This window comes from Anas platyrhynchos, chromosome 11 (genome assembly GCF_047663525.1).
Source record: "Anas platyrhynchos isolate ZD024472 breed Pekin duck chromosome 11, IASCAAS_PekinDuck_T2T, whole genome shotgun sequence".
In the NCBI taxonomy this organism is placed as follows: domain Eukaryota; kingdom Metazoa; phylum Chordata; class Aves; order Anseriformes; family Anatidae; genus Anas; species Anas platyrhynchos.
In genome coordinates this window covers 16,296,060-16,315,337 of record NC_092597.1, presented here as the reverse complement: position 1 = coordinate 16,315,337, position 19,278 = coordinate 16,296,060, and the positions used below count along the sequence as shown (strand labels likewise).

Genomic DNA, 19,278 nt, shown 5'->3' with positions numbered 1-19,278 from the left:
ACACGGATTTATTCAGTTTTAGTTCAATGCCTTGGCACGGCTCTAAGATCCTTCCCTGGAGGAGTACAGACTAAATAAAGATGATCTGTCTCAGACATGAGAGAACTTGAGATGAACTTGCAAGGTTAAGAAGACTTCACAGACCTAAAAAGCAGGGAAATCCCTTCTCTTCCAAAACATTAACTCAGGAGTCATCCTAAGGGCTGTGGAAAATGATAGCAGCTGAGAATCAAGTGCTGTGGGACTGTCCATGTCTAGAATGTATTCTCAACTTCATGCTCATGTCATGATTATGTCTCTCTGTCTCCTCCAAATGTGTTTTAGGAACTTCCCCATTCGAGGGATCCAGTTCTATGATGGCCCGATCAACGTCCAGAACTGCACCTTCCGGAAATTTGCTGCCCTTGACGGTCGGCACACGAGTGCCTTGGCCTTCAGGCTCAATAACGCCTGGCAGAGCTGCCCCAACAACAACGTGACCGACATCCATTTTGAAGATGTCCCTGTGAGTTATCCTTCCCAGCAAGGCCTTTGCCAGTTGGCTTGGAAACATGGTTGTGGGCAAAAAGGGTGGAACAGCCTTTGGGGGAAAAAAATAATAATAAAAAAAAACACTAGATCTGCAGGAGGTGCCTGTTGTCTTTGCCACGAATTTCATAAAGACAATGGCACCTGAGAGAGAGGAAATTGGGTGGGTGAAATAACAAGCAAATCCAGTTTTCAGCAAAACAGAAGTAGGCATCAGTATCAAAAATAAAAAATAGTGACATCCAAGTGAAAATCACTTTCCTTTCTGTATGTCTCAGAAACTGGTGAATTAGGAAGACTTTGCCCCCTTATTTTCAACATGGGTATAATATTAAAGCAACAACAGAGGGAAGTCTGTTGCAGAAGGTCTAACCTGCCTAGAAGCAACAAATACTAATTTTGGGAAACAGCCAGTGAAACTGAGCAGATGCTGGATAATTGTGGAGCTCTGCACACAAGGGTAAATCCATGGACTCCGGTTCTGCAGACATAAATGAAAGCAGAATCCAGCCAAAGAGTGGCTGCCAAATGTTGAATTACAACATTAACTTCTAGGTGCTGGTCTGAACCTGGTCTGGGGTCTGTGATTTAGTTATTTTTGTATTTGCTTGCACAAATATGTGCTAACTGGTTGCTGATGTTCACCTCTAGCAGCTGTTAAATCCAACTGCCAAACATGACCAACAAATAAATAAAGTGGTTGGGACTGAAATTATTTGGGTTGCTTAAGTTTCAAAAAGTTAGCAAACTTGCTCGCGTGTCAGGAAAAGTGCTGAGTAGTGATCTTTGTGCCAAATGGGGTGGGAAAGGCAAAATTTCCCTAAAAGCGTTGGTAGGTCACTCTCTCGCATTGCACTAAGCAGGCTGGTGACATGACATTTATTTATGCTGGATAAAAATATGTCAGAAGTTGCCCGAGCAGCCATTTCCCAGGGGAGGTCACTGATTGTTCCCAGCATCATTATGACTTTATGTGGCTTTGGAACCTTAAAATATATTAGTGGACAACAAGCGAAGTGGCTATAGTGAAATTGCCCCGTCTCCTGAACCTTCCTCCAGAATTTTAAAACAAATCTTCACTGCTGTGGCTGCAGTTCGGGTTATTTTAGCCTTTCCCCCAGGGTCAGCAGGAAAATCTATGTCTGCTCTGTCTGACAAATCAGACACACCTGTAAAGAGCACGACCCATCTCTATACTGACTTCAGACTTAATGAAGAGGCATTGTGCAGGTAAAGGGGGAAAATCCCAATGTTCCTGTTGCAAATGACACTGATGTTCCTGCCAGCTAACAGGACCAAATGAGCTGAAAATGATTTTATTGTTTCCAGCTTTGGATGCCCTATTTCAGAAGCTCATACTTTTATTAGCACAGAACTGTTATCCCAAAACACCTGGAACTCCAAACTTCATCTGGAGGCATGGAGCTTCAGGGCCTCTAAATATCAGGCTTAAAAAGTCTCAAGCTGAGCAGCCAAATATCTGCGGCTGTCTAAAGAATGATGCATACACTGATTTCTTCATGCACAACTTGACCCCCAAACTCAACGATATTTCTTGTCCAAGCTGTTTTCTAAAACCAAATGAAGTCAGAAAATGGGTCCTTTGAGCCGTGTCGGTGACCACAGCTGTCCTTAGCTTTGCACTTTAACTGATTAATTCCTTTTTGGTGACATAAATGTGTTTCACTGTTTTGTTTAGATTACCTCAAGGGTCTTCTTTGGAGAACCTGGACCCTGGTTCAATGATCTGGATATGGATGGTGATAAAACATCAGTTTTTCATGATGTAGATGGCTCTGTGTCTGAATATCCAGGCTCATACCTGATAAAAGAAGATAACTGGCTAATCAAACACCCTGACTGCATCGATGTGCCCGACTGGAGAGGTTCTATCTGCAGTGGACACTACGCACAGGTAAAGCTGCTAACTTTGCAGTTTTGTAATCACTTTATACTTATTTTAATTCTCTTGGCACTGTACATCTTGACCTTTAGAAACTGACTTTCTTCAGGGTGCTCAGGATTAACTGCATGTGTGAGCAGGTGGTTTTGAAGCTGAGGATATTGTGCTTTTGTTCAGATGCTTTGGCCTTCACTGTTAACTGAAACAAATTTTACCTGAAGTCCTGTGAAAACTCCATGAGCATTAACAGCTTAATATTTCCAAATGTACTGGTTTCCGGGTAGGGGAAGGTTATTTTCCCTTGTTTAATGGCGGGAAATGTTACCCACAATACTATGGGAAGTGTGCTGAGGAGTCAAAATTGGGCTTCAACTCTCATGATCTTTCATCCTGTTGTGTAACCACAAACCATTCTTCCTACCACACGAGCTCCTCACCCTACTGCTGGGAGAGAGCCCTTACTTTCCTCTCATGAGCAGCACCTTTTTTTTTGTCTTAGGTGCTGCAAGTGTTGTTTTTTTTTTCAGTGTAGGGCCACTAAAATCTATTCATAACCACTGAGCTGTTTTTCCTGCTTCTGAAATCCAGACAGAAGGGTCCTTGTTTAACAGAAGTCAGATGTCTGAGGTGGATGACACCCCACAGCCAAGGGTTACCATTAACACTGTGGAATACGATAGGCCTACCTGTGGCCTTAACTGGCACACACTCTTGACCTCGGATAAGGAAATTGTCTTTCTTTTTTTCTTTTCTTCCTGAAAACTGTCTATTTTGTTGAAAAAGTGAAAAAGAAGCTGAAGAAACTGAATATACAGGTATAAGTGTATGTCATACAGGTCACTGCTGAAGTAACAGGCCTCGCACAAGTTTACAGCTATTAAGCAGCTGAGCCTTTAATGTTTTACTGTAGACCATTCTTTCTCTCATCTAGATCTACATCCAAGCCTACAAGCCAGCCAACCTCAAAATGAAAATAATAAAAAATGACTACCACAATCACCCACTCTACTTGGAAGGGGCTTTGAGCAAAAGCACTCATTACCAGCAGTATCAGCCAGTTATAACTCTGAGGAAAGGCTACACCATCCACTGGGACAAGACGGCCCCTGAAGAGCTGGCCATATGGCTCATCAACTTCAACAAGTGAGTGATCCAACTGAATTCCAACATTCCTGCTCAATAATGTAACTGCATATTTTTAATGGGTGAGCTCATCGCCTCATGAACTCTTCCAGAATGAACATGCTTGTTCCAGGAAGTCCATTGACTTCACCATCTTTCCATCTGACATCTTAAATTCCTGTTTCCTCCCCAGGGAAGCCCTGGAAGATAACACCATTCATTTTTAGAAGCCTAGAGCTAATTCATTCCCGGTGCATGGAAGTTGGAGGTGTAGGAGTCAGGAGAGGATCTGACCCCCACTGCTCAACTAACCCATGGATGTTGTGTCTAATTTACATGGCACTGATTCATCCCAAGTCATTAAAATTTTAACTGGCCATGAAAAAAATAAGTTACATTTCAGAGTGAATTATTTAAACTGGCTTTTAACATGCCCAGGAAAATAATAGTCATGTGTCGACTTGTTATAATTTCGGTCTTTGCTATTTTAGGAACGACTGGATCCAAGTAGGGTTTTGTTATCCTAGAGGGACGACATTTTCCATTCTGTCAGACATTCACAATCGTCTCTTGAAGAAAACATACAAAACTGGAACCTTCTATAGAACCTCTCAGATGGAGAAACTGGAGTACAGATATCCTAGCAAGGGATACTACTACTGGGATGAGGACACTGGGTAAGGAAATGACCCTTACTTATTTGGACACAGTGCTGAGAAAGCTGCTGAAATCGTGAGCCTTTTGGCTAATGCCATTAGCAGGGATCACAACAAAAACAGGAATTCTTTCTGGGAATGTGACCAGCATTTAATTTTCTTGGGACTCCCACAGCTGCCAGTCATTCATAGGCTGTGCTGCACTGCCAACTACTCTGGGAAATGTTTTGCCAAGTGAATACAAATTAGGAAAAAAAAAGAAAAAAAGAAGTAAAGTGCAGACCATAGCACTGAACGGGAGACACACCCAACCCTTTTTGTTTTGAACATCAACCATTTATAAATACTAAGACAGGGATGCACAGGAACCAAGACAGTGAAGTCTGTTGTTTTCTTTTAACAAATTTTTAAAAATGGGTAAGAAAGAAACATAAAATAAAAACCATTTAGCTCTCTGTGTAAATGAACATTATAAAATAGAGCTCTAAGATATTTCAGGTGTCAGCTAATCTCTGTCTTAATTTCCCTGACCTCCCCAAACCATTTCTGAGATGCATCCATTTAATTGCATGCAATATGTTCAGCATTATAATTTGCAGACTGAGGGTTTGCAACATGCATCATTACAAAGCATTAGGAAAGAGCTCACTGAAAATGGGACTTTGTCATTTTTTGTACAGAATGCTGAAGTATGCTCTTCACTCTTCTCTTCTATCCACAGGCTGCTGTTTCTGAAACTTAAAGCTCAAAATGAGAAGGAGAGATTTGCTTTCTGCTCTGTCAAAGGCTGTGAACGAATAAGGATCAAAGCTGTGATTCCAAAGCACGCTGGTGTCAGTGACTGTGAAGCCATGGCCTATCCCAAGTACATTGAGACGCCCATAGTAGAAGTGCCAATGCCTAAGAAGCTATCAAGTACACAGCTGGTAAAGTAGCTGTTCTTACCACAGAATTATTGTCATTGTGAATCTGTAGCTATTGTTCCCATAGTTATGGAAAGACTTTGTACTGGATTCAGGATATCCCGAGCCTAATTTTCTGAAATGGACCAGGCATAGAAAATTATATGAAACATATTCTTGCAAGTGCAGAGAGCAGAGGTCCTCAAAGGACAGAGCTGTTCACAACTTCAGCTGAAGCTGTGCTTAAGAGCACAGGGTAAAAAGTGATGTGATGTTGGAGAGAGGCAACTATGCTCGCCTGGTCTCCAACCCCTCCAGGCTGTAAGAACAGAGGGAACTGCTCAGCTGTGTCTCATTCATATAAATGATTTTGTACAACACTTTTGTCTCCTATATCCTGTCCGGTCTGGTTCTGAGGGAAGGACAGGGATATTTTTCTGTTTTATTTTGTTTTGTTTTCCACTCATCACCCTTGAAGCAGGAATGCATAGCAAAGCCTCACAGAATCACGTATCAGCTCTGCAAAGTGAGAATCACTTAAGCTCTGCTATTTGGTGAAACAATTTAGATGCTGGCAGGGTGAGCAGAGAGGTTACCATTGTGCCCAGTCTCATTAGCAATGCAATTTGGCAAGTCACAGCTTATTATGTAGCATTCTTGCTGATTGAATTTTGAGGTTTAAAATGTTTTAAGCATTCAGGTATTGTACATCCTCATCAAAAACTTTGTTTATTTACTTTTTTAATAAACAGAAAACAAAGGACCACCTACTGGAAGTGAAGATAGAAACTTATAAGAAGCAGTACTTCCACCTAAAAGACGACTTTGCATACATTGAGGTGAGCAGGTCATCCCAGTGAACTTTAAGAGACAAAGATATCTAAGATACTTGTCTCATTTTTATGGAAAACTTGCTTATGATGTGGCCATGAATAGTTAGATTTGGGTCACTTTTGCTTTGTATTTTGGAAAAAAAAAAAAAAGAAGAAAAAAAAAGGCAGGACAGCTTGACCTCAGTGATCTGCAATTCTGCCCTCTGATACAATGAGCAGTCCCCTGATTCAACACTATCAGTGCTTCTTAGAGATGATTGTTTTGTATTTTTGTTTCTTCAACAAACCAAGAATATCCTTACCCTCCACATAGGTTGATGGTGTAAGGTTTTTCCTCACTGATGAGGGTATTCAACTGATTGTGATTGATGGACATCACGGGAAAGTGGTTGACCGAGTAACATTCAAGAATTCAATTCTACAAGGAATCCCAGCACAGATTGAAAACTATGTCAACAACATCAAAGATCAGTGAGTAATCTGCTGTTACTAAGGCGTACTATACAAGAATGCCGTACAACACAGCTTTTTTTGGCTTTAGTCACCTAACACGGGCCAGACTGACTGGGCTAGCAATGTGTTTCTGTACCTGCTGACTCCAACAGAGTCCAAATATGTGCAGGACATCCAGGCTGCAGAAAGATGCAGACTGTGATTTAGGAACAGATCAAGCCTCCGATAAGCTGCAGAGCTACATTTGATTAATAAACTGCAGATCCACATTTATGTGGTGGGTTACAGATTAACTGCAGGCTTAAATTCAAGAATAAACTCAGCACTTATCGGTACAGATGTGCACAGTTTACATTTTTCTATTGCCTGCACACTCTCAAATAGCAGAAAATCCCACTAATAAAATGCATTCCTCTTTGCATATGTTCCCTGCCAATACTTAAGGTCTGTGTGCTTTTATTTTTAAAACATGGCAGACAGAAATGCAGAGACTTGCAAGTGGGTGGTAAGTACCCAACAAATGCTCTTGCATCCTGTAGGACACTGGGTTTGTCTGTGGGAACAGTAAAGGGAATAACAGGGAAATATGTTTATTTTGTTAAATATGTTTAATAAATATGTTTATTTCCCTGTTATTAAACCTGTTTCGATTGGAAATTTGGTACCTAACATTTAATACAAATACGATTGCTTTGCTGATGAGCCATTTGAAATAACTGTGGGCAGATAGACAGGATATTTTTCTAGGATTTATTCTAGAGCCTTGGGGGGAGAAGTTTCAGTGGCGCGACATGTATGAGGATACAGAAGTGTTTCTACTGTCTTAAATAGTCCTAAATGTTGCAAAAAAAAAAAACAAAAACAAAACAAACAAAAAAAAAACAGTTACTGTAGAGAAGTATGGTAGTTGCTCGCTCTTCTTTTATTAAAAATAAAATAAAATAGGACATTTCACAAAGACCATCATCCTCCTTTGCAAAAAGTCCAGTCTCTATCCCTGCGGAACCCTGCTGTCTGGATTCTTTCTTACTTTAGAGGATTGATTTGTAACTGGGCTTTAGGTGCATTTAAGTCTATCTGAGCCTCTTGATTACTGTTGGAACTGGATTGGGATTAGTGTTAGGGTTAGGACTAGAACTGGGTCCAACCCAGTCAGCAGGTCTTGAGTCTCGCTCAGCTGTGTGTGCTTGCAAGGGCTGAACCCTCAAATTCTTCTCCTTTCACCAGAAGCTTTCCCAGCCTTTCCATTCTGATTAGACTTCACTCATAACCATGAAACATCGTTCATCCACTTATTGAGTGAGGGTATTGTTCAGTTGGATGCAGACACCATACAGAAGGAGGGACTGTACAGCCAGCAGCTTCTTGTCAGCTCTCCCCTCTGCACAGAGCACAAGCTGTACAAAGGAGTGGTGCTCACAGAGGGGAGGAGACTCCACCACCCAAAATACCTACGCAGGCTCTCATGAAGATACTCCTAGAACAACTTTTAAATAGATTTATAGAGCTGGGGATGTGAGAAGAGTTGTTTCTAGCAATGACATGCCTCTTGGGTCATTTAAGGAACTCTCTGCCAAATTATTATTTTTCTTTTTTTAAGAAAACAAAATATGTTAAACTTATTTTAAACTTCCGTAGCAGAAAAGGCTTAATAGAAACTAAATATTTTACTAAATAGAAAAAAAAAAAAAAAAAAAAGCAATTCAGCATGCACAACGCAGTCAAAAAACAGCCTGAAGGCTCAATCCATTCTTGTAAGCACTGGTGGATTTTAACACCTTGGTTTTATTTTAGGAAAAGACCTGATGACTCTTAATTCCTCTGCTTCTCTTTTTCCTTTTCTGTTTTCCCCTGAAGAGTTTCAGTTCCAGCTGAGGTGTTAGGAGGTATCTACAGCACAGAGTAGCTCAGGGCTTGAGCTCTGCAGGAGCTGCTGCCTAATTAATTTTAGCGACTCGTGTCCACTGTGATGCAGGAAAGCAGACCCAGCAAGACTCTCAGCTGAGAGCCAGTTGAGTCAGGAAAGCTTCATTCATGGAAACCCTGCAAGGTGGAATTCAATTATTTAATCTGACCAAGTGTTTGCTCAATTATTCTGCCATGCAGCTTTAATTAAGAGCTGAGCAAGAATGGCACCCCAGCCCCACTGAACTTAATAGCAAACTTCCACCGAGCTCACTGATGTGTACTGCTCTTCCTTGATATGCTCTGAGATAATCCTTGGAGGTGTTTGTGCATCTTGTAAGGAAGCAATGAGTTAACTTCTTTGAGTGGCTTGTGCTACTCTCTGGAGAATTTTCACTGGGTGATTATCCCTTCATGTTTCATTCAAATATTAATTCTACACTTTTAGAATTAAGCCCAGTTGGTTATTGAGTTTTAACCAAGTGCTTGCAGATTTGCACTAGTTTAAAGTACTTAATAAGTCTTTTGTTTATCACTTTGCATTTGACCCCAAGAAATTTTGAGTTGAAAAACTCTATGCAAGCAGGACAATAATAACAAAAATGTTCTAAGACGAGAGATTATTTGAGACTTGCAATGAACATCCCAGGGAGAGCATGTTCCTTTCTGAGCAAAGCAGGATGGAAGTGCTGGTTGGAAACATTTGAGCCACCCCAGAAGCCAGTGTGTTAAATAATAATAATAATAATAAATTAAAAAAAAAGGCAAATTCCATCTGTTTCCTAATGGGTTTTGCATGATTGCAAAAGTGAACATATGACTAAGATGTTAGCTTTGACAAAAGCCATTAAGGCAGAAACCACTGCAGTTCATGGATGTCTTTGAGTCACTCAGGCTCAAGCCAGACAAGCGAGGACTGTTTTCTAACTCTTCATCTGTTCCTAAATGGCTTTGTTTCCTTCAGCTCTATAGTGCTGGTGACGTCTAAAGGAAGATTCATTTCAAGAGGACCATGGACTAAAGTACTGGAGAAACTTGGAGCAGGAGAGGACTTTAGGTTAAAAGGTAACTGCTTTTTAAAAATGCAGATCTAACAACGCTTTGATCTATTCCCCTCCCATGGTTTCCATAAAGGCACTTTTTTTGTCTGCTTCTAAACTTTACCTTGCTTATTTCTATCAGCATGCGCTCAGACATCCTGGAAGAGGTCAGTTACTTATTCAGGAGGGTTGTATCCCCTGCAGGTTTGGATAACAGCATTTAGTTTAAAACTGTAGATGGAAAAGTGACCTGGCAGCTGCTGTTAAAGGAGTTCCAGGGCTTCCAGATTTGTTTTAAATAAAGAGGTATTTTAACAATAGAAATATTGGACTTTTTCCCCCACTATATGCCCCAAAACATTTTTTTTTACTTGTCTGCAAATATTTTTATCTGGTTTTCTCTTGAAACGAAGTTCCAACTTGAAATCAAGCGTCTTGATTTCAAAGTATCACATACTGCACTAGAATTGTTCTTTGTGCACAATGCTCTGATCAGCAACAACTGTGATCTTTTTTTCCCTGAGTATAACCACCATGCAAATGATGATAGCTTCAGTAGACAGCTCAAGCTGCCTGCTCTGACAGGGGGTTTCCTGCTCCTTTTCTCCTCTGCTATGTGTCACAAAGGGGCTATTGTTAACTAATGCAAGCATTCAACATGTAAATGCAATTTTAATTAAACTTCATCAGGAAAGTATTCTTTAATATCTTGATAATGCATTATTGGCAAAGTTTGCATGCACATTTGTGCTCTTGACCACCTGCATCTGTCCAGCCATGTGGGTGTAGCCACACACACTGGCTTCCCTGTTTTTTTTCCAGCCCTGATGCACTCCTAATGTATTTGCTCTGTTTTGCAGAAAAAATGGCTTTTGTTGGATTCAAAGGCAGCTTCCGTCCTGTCTGGGTGAAGCTGGTCACTAATGAGGACTCAGCTAAAATCTACCAAGCACTGCCAATTCCTGTGGTGAAGAAAATGAAATTATGAGGACACGACGCCTCGCCTTCTGGCTGCCAGCACTGCCCCCAGTCGGATGGACTACTGACTGTTCACGACAGGCACATCACCAGCGTGCTCCAGCAGTGTAGCATTTTCTTGTTGTTGTTGTTCAAAAAGAAATCTTACTGTAAGTAGCTAGAGTGGCCACATGTGACGGAAACGCATTCCTCTGCCATCAGCACATATCCCGCGATCATCAGCTCCTCACCAGTTGACTTGCTCACTGATGCCCTGTTGGCGCTCGTGTCACTAAGCAAGGTTTGACCGGATTTACAAGGTGCTGGTTTTATCAGCATGCCCACGACAGACTTAAAAAAGTTATTTGCTGTCTCTCAAAGGGTCAGCTCTAGAGCTAAAGGACACTGAAGATTATTGTTTGTACCAGACTCTAAATTGTTCAAACACTTGTGTTTTCTTTTCATGATGTACCTAGCCAATTTGAAGGCTGGTTGAAAATCAAAGACAGCAAGAGTGTATTTGAATGGTTACCTAGATGCTAGGGTAACTGGACAGCAAAAATTTCCCCTAAAGTTCCTGTGACAACTGATCAAGCTCTTTGGGATCTGTATTATAAACACTAACCCATGGCACATAGATGGGGAAGAGAGGAGAGAGGAGCAAATAAAGCAACACCAACAGAGATTGGTGCAACCACATATTTCTGATTGCTCAGAAAACTGTGATTCTCCTATATGAATTCAGGACTTTCAACAGTGGTTACTCAAACAGGAGGTCTTCCTTCAACATGTAGCCATAGGATCAGAGGAAAGACCTGTCACTCAGCACATACACTTCCTCAGCCTCTCCCATCCAGTTCCTCCATCTAATAATGTTCAGGGCCAATCTGGAAGGTTTATGGTAGCCAGTCAAAGGGAGCATTTGCTCGTGGTTTCCCATTTTCAGCTGGGGATACTGGGACTTGGGTTGCTCAGCCACAGCTGGGTGAGCAGCCCTTATCTCTCCAGGGGTGTTGGAGGGAATAGGAAGGGCTGGTCTGCTGTGTGTTGCTTCCCCACCGCGTCCTTGGGCTTAAGGACAGGTGTGTCTTGACCTCCTGGAAGAGCTGCATGAAATCTAGGTGGAAGGTGGCAGAGGTAGAAGTCTTTGAGGTCTTACCAGGAAGCTGAAGAATTAGAGTGGGAATCCCCATACACTAGTTGAATGTCTTGTGGCTCCTTTCCCCCCTTCTTCAAAGCACTAGCTGGGGAATGAAGGCATATGAGTGTGAGTCAGCACTCCTGGGGGACATCTCTTGAAGCTGGGAAATTAGATTGTCTTGTAAACTGTTGTAAGCACTTCCAGTCTTCAGTGGTATCTCTGCCTGTTGCTCAGAAGTGCCATGAAAGCATATGCAGAGTCTGTGGCTGTTATGAGGAGGAATTAGAGAGAGGATGAAGAGCTTTGAAAAGCACATATAATTGTCAATTTTGCCAGTAATATCTGGGTTTGTTCCCTAATTTGTCTTTCCCAGCCCACGCTGCTACAGAAATTATTCTTGTTGCTTATAGTTACTTCTATTTGTTCTGGTTTAATTAGAGCTTCGATAACTAAAACACTTTTTTTTTTTCCCTTTCCTTTTTTTTTTTTTTCCCCCCACAGCATCCAAAATACTGTCTTATAACTAGAACGAAGGAGCAATGATTTAGTGAGTCATTCCACAGCTGGGCTGATGCTGAACTCTGTAAGCCCTGACCCTACTTTTTAGATCAATTGCTCTGAAAGCAACCACGAACAAAATTCAGATAGTACTGTAGGTTACATTCCCCTCATGCCTCTCCTGGGTTTTGAAACTGGAAATGTTTTTTTCAGTCTTATTGTATAGATGTTTTGAACTAGCTGAATGTCATGTATATGTAGAAAAAAAAATAATCCAAGCTGTCCCTCCCTTGCTTCTGAACAAGAGCCTGTTAATGAAGGAGCAGCACAGTCATTTTTAATTTTTAGGCATTTCTGCTGTTTCCAGAATAAACGGGCAACACTTTAAAAAGGCAAGTAAAGTGGTGGTTTTTTTTTTTTTGTTTTTGTTTTTTTGTTTTGTTTTTTTTTTTTTTTTCCCTCAGTGTCTTATGATGGTTTGGGGATTTCACCCTCAAATCACAAACTATTCCTTAAAAAAGTCAGTCTCACATGACGATCCAATTATCACTTCTCTGACATTCTCTGGTAGCCAGAACAGAGCCAGATCCCTGAAGTTGAGCAAATACACTGAAAAAGAAAATCCCTTGAGTGTTTTAGGCTGGTTTATCTAAACATCTTCACCATGCTAAGGCAGTTCTGATTGTATAATTGCACCTGTACTGGTGGAGCATACACACTTCCATGAGATGGACCAAACCACGAGCATTTCATGAGCATTTGACACGGGCAGGAAAGCGAGATTCAGAATATACCTGGTTTGGGATCTGGTTTTCTATACCCACCCTGTGGCGCACTGTTCCCCTGGGTCACTGGAGGTTCCCATTCATGTGGAAACACCTGGGAGGATCGTGCCACATGGGGCTGTCCTCTAGACTGGTTTCTTCAGCTACTACGAGCATGCTGCATTTGTGTGAAAGCTGTAGCTTCTGATTTTACAGTTTTTTGGAATTCTCAGGGTGAAATCATAAGACTTGGCTCTAGGATATTTTTTTTTCCTAAAAAAATCTTGTCTTATTAAGAGAAGAAAACTTTTAAGTAGCTTATTGTATCATGCAAAGCTTGTCACATGGGGCCTGTTGTGGAGGGCTGGGTCTCATGCTGTGAATACTTAGTACAGGATCACTGCAGTCTGTAAGCCTGAGGGATAAAAGAGCATCACAGCAGAGTGTAATGGGGCAGGCACTCCGTCAAATGCAAAGGGCTCCCATTGACGTGTATGGGATGAAGTCAGTGTGTTACTCTGAAGGCAGAGCTTAGCCTGATGCCATCACCAGTCAGCAATAGTTTTGTGCCATACGATTGCTTTTCAATCTTTGACTGTTGTAGAAATTACATGTGCACATTTTGACTAGTGAATTAACTGACTGCTTATACTTTGTACATCCTTTTAACAATCCCTGCACAAGCTGCAGTTATCCTCTTTATAAGGTTTTATTACTGCAAATGTTCTCAAGTTTGCCAACGCAGTTGCCATTGTCAGAATGATTCTTTTTTTTTGATTGGATTTTGTTTGTTTGGATGTTTGCTTGTTTGGATGTTTGATTTTTTTTTGTTGTTGTTTTGTTTTTTGTTTCTTTTCTCTCTCTTTTTCTTTTCTTTCTTTTTTTTTTCTTTTTTTCTTTCATCTGTTCAAATGCTTATTTTACCTGTTGCCGAAATAGCTGGTCCTTTTTCGGAGTTAGATGTACAGTGTTTTGTACATTTTCTTATAGACTTTCCAATAAAAAGATATATTTTCTATTTATTTATTACAATGGCACTAAGACAACTAAATTGCAGACATATGAAGCATTTTACTGGAGTTTAGCATTGCCTAGGTTGTTAAGGAGGTCGGCAATATGGCTTTTCTGATAATCTGCTTTGCACTTGAAAGCTCTCTATGTCCGCAGAATGTGGTAATGCATTGACTGTCTGTTTTATGGTGACAAGAGCTGTTGGGACAATGGTTCCAAAAGATTGTGGCTTACAACTGAAATAACATGTAGTTGTTTGGAGTACACAATGTTTATCAAAATAAATATTCAATGCAAATTTCTTATTTTATTTTTGCCTCTTGTGTCTTCAGTGTATCTCTCTGAGTGAACTGGTATTTGCTGGAATATCGCCTTCTTCATCCAACTCAGTTTGTTCAGACCATTGCACCTCAAATGTCTTAGCTTACCTCTTAGTTGCTTAGTATCCTAAGAAAAGAAGGCTGATGAAATGCCACTAGGTCTAGAGTGGAGACTACCCAGCACCACCACCACCACCCCCAGCCCCCAAACCCCCCACCACCTATTGCATCCAGGTGCACAGCTCCTTACTTATTTTAAAAGACAGAAAAAAGCTTCCTTAGTTTCCCTGTTCACAAAATATGTTATTTTAGTTAAATAGGGTGAACACACAATATGCATATACATGTAAATAATATATAAAACACAAAGTTTTTGTAGTGGGCAGCTGTTAAAGCTTATGACAATCTCACTATCAGATCAAATGTGACCTTTAGATTGTAAATTTTCCACACTGGGGCACTGCCAGCTGAGCAGACTCTGATAGACATCTGGAGGGTTCAAAACTGGAATGGGATTATTTTTTTTTGGTGACAGAAATCAGCATTTCTAACATTCAAGCACATGTTTTAATCAGCCAAGTCCCACAGTGGTAGTTAGTGCATTAGAGAATATGGCCTTTGCTCCAGCCTACAGCATCACCTGCCTAACTCCTCCAGGCCAGGAGACCGAAAACACATGCTGCCCACTAATGTCAGATGGGAATTACTGACGCAATCATGTTTTGAAGATCAACTACATGGAAAAAAAGGGGGGGGGGGGGGGGGGAGGGGAGAGAGGCTGAATGTAAAGGCAGAAATCTTGATTCACAACACCAGTGCAGGGGAAAAAAAATGAAATATTCATTTAATAGTGTGATAACAATAAGGGCTGCGATGCTGAGAGCTACCAGGCTGCCCCAGGGGCACCAGCCCACATGCCCAAGCTCCCTTCCTCTTGCTGCTCCTCCATTTTGCACCAACAGCCCTTCCCTCAGCAGCAAAGCTGCACATATAGGATATGTGTGTATAAGGTGTGTTTGTATATGTCTATGTATAGGAGTCTTTAGGGAACTACAGGCCTGTCAGCCTGACCAGGAAATGTGATGGCAGAGGTCATGTGAATGCAATCACACAATGTATGTAAGACAGCTGGGGGATCAGGCCCAGTCATCATGGGCTCATGAAAGCCAAGTCCTGCCTGACCAACGTCATCTCTTTCTATGACCAAATGACTGCCTGATGGATGAGGAAAAGGCTGTTGACGCAGTCTACCTAGACTTCAGCAAGGCCTTTGACACAGTCTCCCACAGCATTCTCCTGGAGAAGCTGGCAGCCCATGGCTCGGACAGGCACACTCTCTGCTGGCGTTAAGTTGTGCTAGGGTTTAGGTTGGAAATTCTGAGACATTTCTTCTCAGAAAGAGCAGTCAGGCATTGGGACAGGTTGCCCAGGGAAGTGGTGGAGTCACCGTCACTGGGGGTGTTCAAGGAAAGGTTGGACCTGGGGCTTAGAGACATGATTTAGTGGGTGACATGGGTAGTAGATGATGGTTGGACCAGATGATCTTGAAGGTTTTTTCCAACCTTAATGATTCTATGATTCTGTGTGCATGTACCTGTATGTCATGTAAGCATATACTTGGGTAAGGTGTATGTACATGTATTTGTGTGCGAGGCAGTGTTCATGGCTGTGTATGTCTATGATACATGCAGCCCTGAGAACTAACAACAAACTATACAGACAACTGTATCCAACTCTTTACACCAGCTCTAAAATAACCGTCTCAGCTGGGTGTACATATTCAAACAGAGCCCAGTCACACCAAACACACGAAGGGCACGCCGCGCAGCGCCGCCCGCAGGCCCGCAGGCCGCGCGTTGCCAGGGGTTACAAGGCGCTGAGCCCCAATGGCGCCTGCGCGCCCGCCTCACGCCCCCACCGCGCGGCCCCGCCCGCTGCCTGCCCGCGCCCGCCCCCTGCCGGCCGCGCGCGGGACGCGGGACGCGGGGCGGTGCCCGGGGCCCGCTCAGCCCAGCCCTGCCCTGCAGGGGGAGGGAAGGGCAGCAAGGGCCTTCGGGGCGGGTTTTTTGTTGTGTTTAATAATATTTTATTATTTTATTTTATTTTATTTTATTTTATTTTATTTTATTTTATTTTATTATTTTAGTTTATTTCATTTTATTATTTTAGTTTAATATTTTATTTTAGCAAAAAGGGTGGGTTGAATCATAAACAAAACGAAAACAAAACAAAAAAGAGATTTTGGTTCTTAAATAAACCCTTTCTTAGCCCAGCATGACAGTAATATTCCCAGCAGAGCGTCACAAGCTTATATTTAGTCTCTTCTGAGTGCCAAGCAAAGAACAGAGCTGCTTGCTACCGGTTCTTCTCAGCTAGGAGCTGCAGGGCTGGTCTCCTCTCAGCTTCACAGCCCAACAGAGAGCCAAAGCCTTGCTGCTCCCACACACGGACAGCAAGAACCAGCTCCTTTACACCACGCTTTTTGTGCAGCCCAGCCTGCCCCCACCTCCCACCAGCACACAAGGCCAGTGCATGGGTCCTGATGAGTCCTGGCATCACCAACGGGCCATGATCCTGTCTGCTGACTCAGAGACTGTTCTGTTCTGTCACACTACCTTCCTTCTGACCAAAGGTTGGGGAGGGCTGTGGGGAAAACCACCACAGCAACTACACCCTTCCTTCCTCTTGCAGTCCTTCCTCACGAACGGCACCTTCAGAAGCCCCTCCCTGCAGCCATCTCTTCACCTCAGAGCTGAGTCCAGGCAGCGTGTCCCCTTTGAAACAAAAGCCCAGGGGAGCTCCATCACTTCACAAATACGTGGAGATTGCTGAGCTGGCGTATTGCAGCAGCCAGCAGCTATTGTGGGACACAGGCAGTGGCCTGCTATGAGGAAACTGAGAGGACTCACAGGGGGATTTGGTCTGGAGAAAGCCCTTTAGAAATAAACGTTTCCTCCCTTGGCAAAGTGAGGTTAGGGAGAGATCATCCCCAGTACAGTCACAGCCTTGTCTTCTTTTGTGTAAGTGTGCAATGACCAGTACAGCTCGGAGATGTTTTCCTGAAGTGCCAGTCTCTCACCGAAGGAACAAGGGTCTGTGTGTTGGTAGCAGCACCTTAGAGAACTGGTACAGCTGATCTGGCTTTTATTTCTGCTGCACTACATCTCCAATATTTGACTGCTGCTACTAAGTATTTGGGTACTTCTTGAGTGTCATTTTTGCTGTCATGAACCTGAGGTTGATTTCCTATCCCAGGAAGTAAGACTGTCCTGGCCTATCGCTACTGCCACAAATACTAAGGTGACTGAAATATATTTCAGGCTCTGCACCACTAGGGTTATCTGAGACCCAGCAATATGGCTTATATGGTGATGCGATGAGGGAATAGGGTGGGAAGGAACAGAGACAGGATGGAAGGTGGAGGGAATGTGGCCTTTGGGTTGGGTTACGCAGCTCATTAGATCACAACAAAATACCTGCCTCCCACATTAAACACTTACAGTTTTCAAAATCCTCTACTCACCTGCTGTATTAAGTGCTAAAACACCTCCATATCTACGCTTCCACTAAGTTCCCTGGCAACTGCATCCTATTATAACTGCAATTATCTAAAGTTCACATGGCTATTAATGTGTTTTACAGAAGCAGAAAGACAACAGCTGACTATCAAGGATGGCAAGCTGGGCGGGTTGCACTGTGCTATGACAGGCAGGATAAATAATACAATGTTCATACAAAGGAATTCTGCAATTTGAAGTATGTACTGTTTTGGATACTTGTGAGATTTCATTTCAGATGACAGGATGAAAGACTCTATTTTGATGCACTCACCCCAGTGCTGCTGTTTAAGAGCTGAAATATCTGAAGGCACCCTAAATGGCATCAATTACAGTACTTCACAAGACAGGAAGACTCTGTCGTTATCACACAGTGCAGAGCTGTGTGGGATCAGCAGGCAAGGAGCAGTGCCTGACCCAAGACCATCCTTATCTTAACAGCAAGTTCATGTGCTCTGCCAATATGTATTTGCTGGCCTTTGCCAGTAAAACTGGAAGGAGGCTGCAGCTCCTTTAACTATCCCGTTTCTCCCTCCCACAATAGCATCCAACATTTCAAAAAAACTTTTTTTTTTTTAATTATCTTTTATTAGAATTTTTTATTGTCAGTTTAAGTGATTAACAGACCTACTTTTCATATTAGAAAACTCCATCGTTACAATGCCACCGATAACTTATTCCCAAGTAAGAGCAGTACCAATAGTGAAACCACCAGCCTATTAAGTAGCATCACACTGGAAAGAAACAAAGCATTAACCAGTTGTCTTTGGATAAAATCTGGTACACTGTGTAATGTTTGATTGTAATGTGTTATATCAGCCTTTTAAATAATAATCAGAATCCACAGTGCACAAACCTCTTCTGCTTGAGATGCACTGTGTGTCCAAGCAAATTGCATTGCCAGACTTTTTTTTTTTTTTTTTTTTTTTTATTGGAAATTAAACAGTAGAGTGTTTTCCCCTCATGAATCCAAGCAGCTTTAACCTCCTGGCAATTTAATATAAACTGAATCCAGAGTCTTGCCCCTGTTAAAGTGACAGTGCGAAAGACTGAAAACAGTGATATGCAGATGGAGTAAAAATTATCAAATGAAACTATAGCAATACACATAGTAGGATGGAAATCTTAAGAATCAGAAACATCACAGTACTAATGGAACAGGTATTTGCAAAAAGAGGCATCTCCATGCCTCTTATCCAGGCATGAGCTCTTTGCATTGCTGTAAACATGCAACACAATCAAAGAAAACTCTGAAGAAGGCAAGCACTGTTGCTCCTTAAATAGAAAAGGAAATGAGCCACAGAAAAACTGGAAATACATGTAATTCCCAAGCCTTACCATAAAGCCCAAGAGAACAATGGCCAAATATCAAACAAAAAATGGGCTGTTCCATATCTTAATGGAATGATATTTTAATTTATGATTTCCTTTGTGAAAGAAAATTGAAAGAGTTTAAAAACAGTCACAGGAATGTGGGGGTCTTTTTGAAGCCAAAGCTGACCTGACTTTTCAGAGAAGAGAAATGCTTTGAGAAGTGAGTATCAGAAGTCTTGTTGGCTGGGAAACTTCTAAGCGTGTCATAACGGACTTGGAGATGGAATTTTAAAAATGTGTCCTTCACCTACAATCAAGTGCAAGAATGGTGTTAAGAGACAAACTGAAAGCTGCAAAAGGAATGTGAACTACAA

At 41.9% G+C, this 19,278-nt stretch overlaps 1 protein-coding gene across 4 annotated transcripts in view; it reads left to right on the top strand.

Moving 5' to 3' along the window:
* The window catches only part of CEMIP (cell migration inducing hyaluronidase 1), a 112,039-nt gene extending 98,016 nt beyond the window's left edge, over positions 1–14,023 (top strand). For all 4 annotated transcript variants that reach the window (XM_021277341.4, XM_005027156.6, XM_072043240.1 and 1 more), the window contains exons 21-29: positions 325–505; positions 2,228–2,443; positions 3,363–3,574; positions 4,045–4,230; positions 4,931–5,135; positions 5,864–5,950; positions 6,258–6,415; positions 9,267–9,367; positions 10,203–14,023. In XM_021277341.4, the coding sequence (XP_021133016.2) occupies positions 325–505; positions 2,228–2,443; positions 3,363–3,574; positions 4,045–4,230; positions 4,931–5,135; positions 5,864–5,950; positions 6,258–6,415; positions 9,267–9,367; positions 10,203–10,330 (1,474 nt within the window). In that variant the 3' untranslated portion in view covers positions 10,331–14,023. The remainder of the gene's footprint in view (positions 1–324; positions 506–2,227; positions 2,444–3,362; positions 3,575–4,044; positions 4,231–4,930; positions 5,136–5,863; positions 5,951–6,257; positions 6,416–9,266; positions 9,368–10,202) is intronic.
* Positions 14,024–19,278: the final 5,255 nt, after the last annotated feature.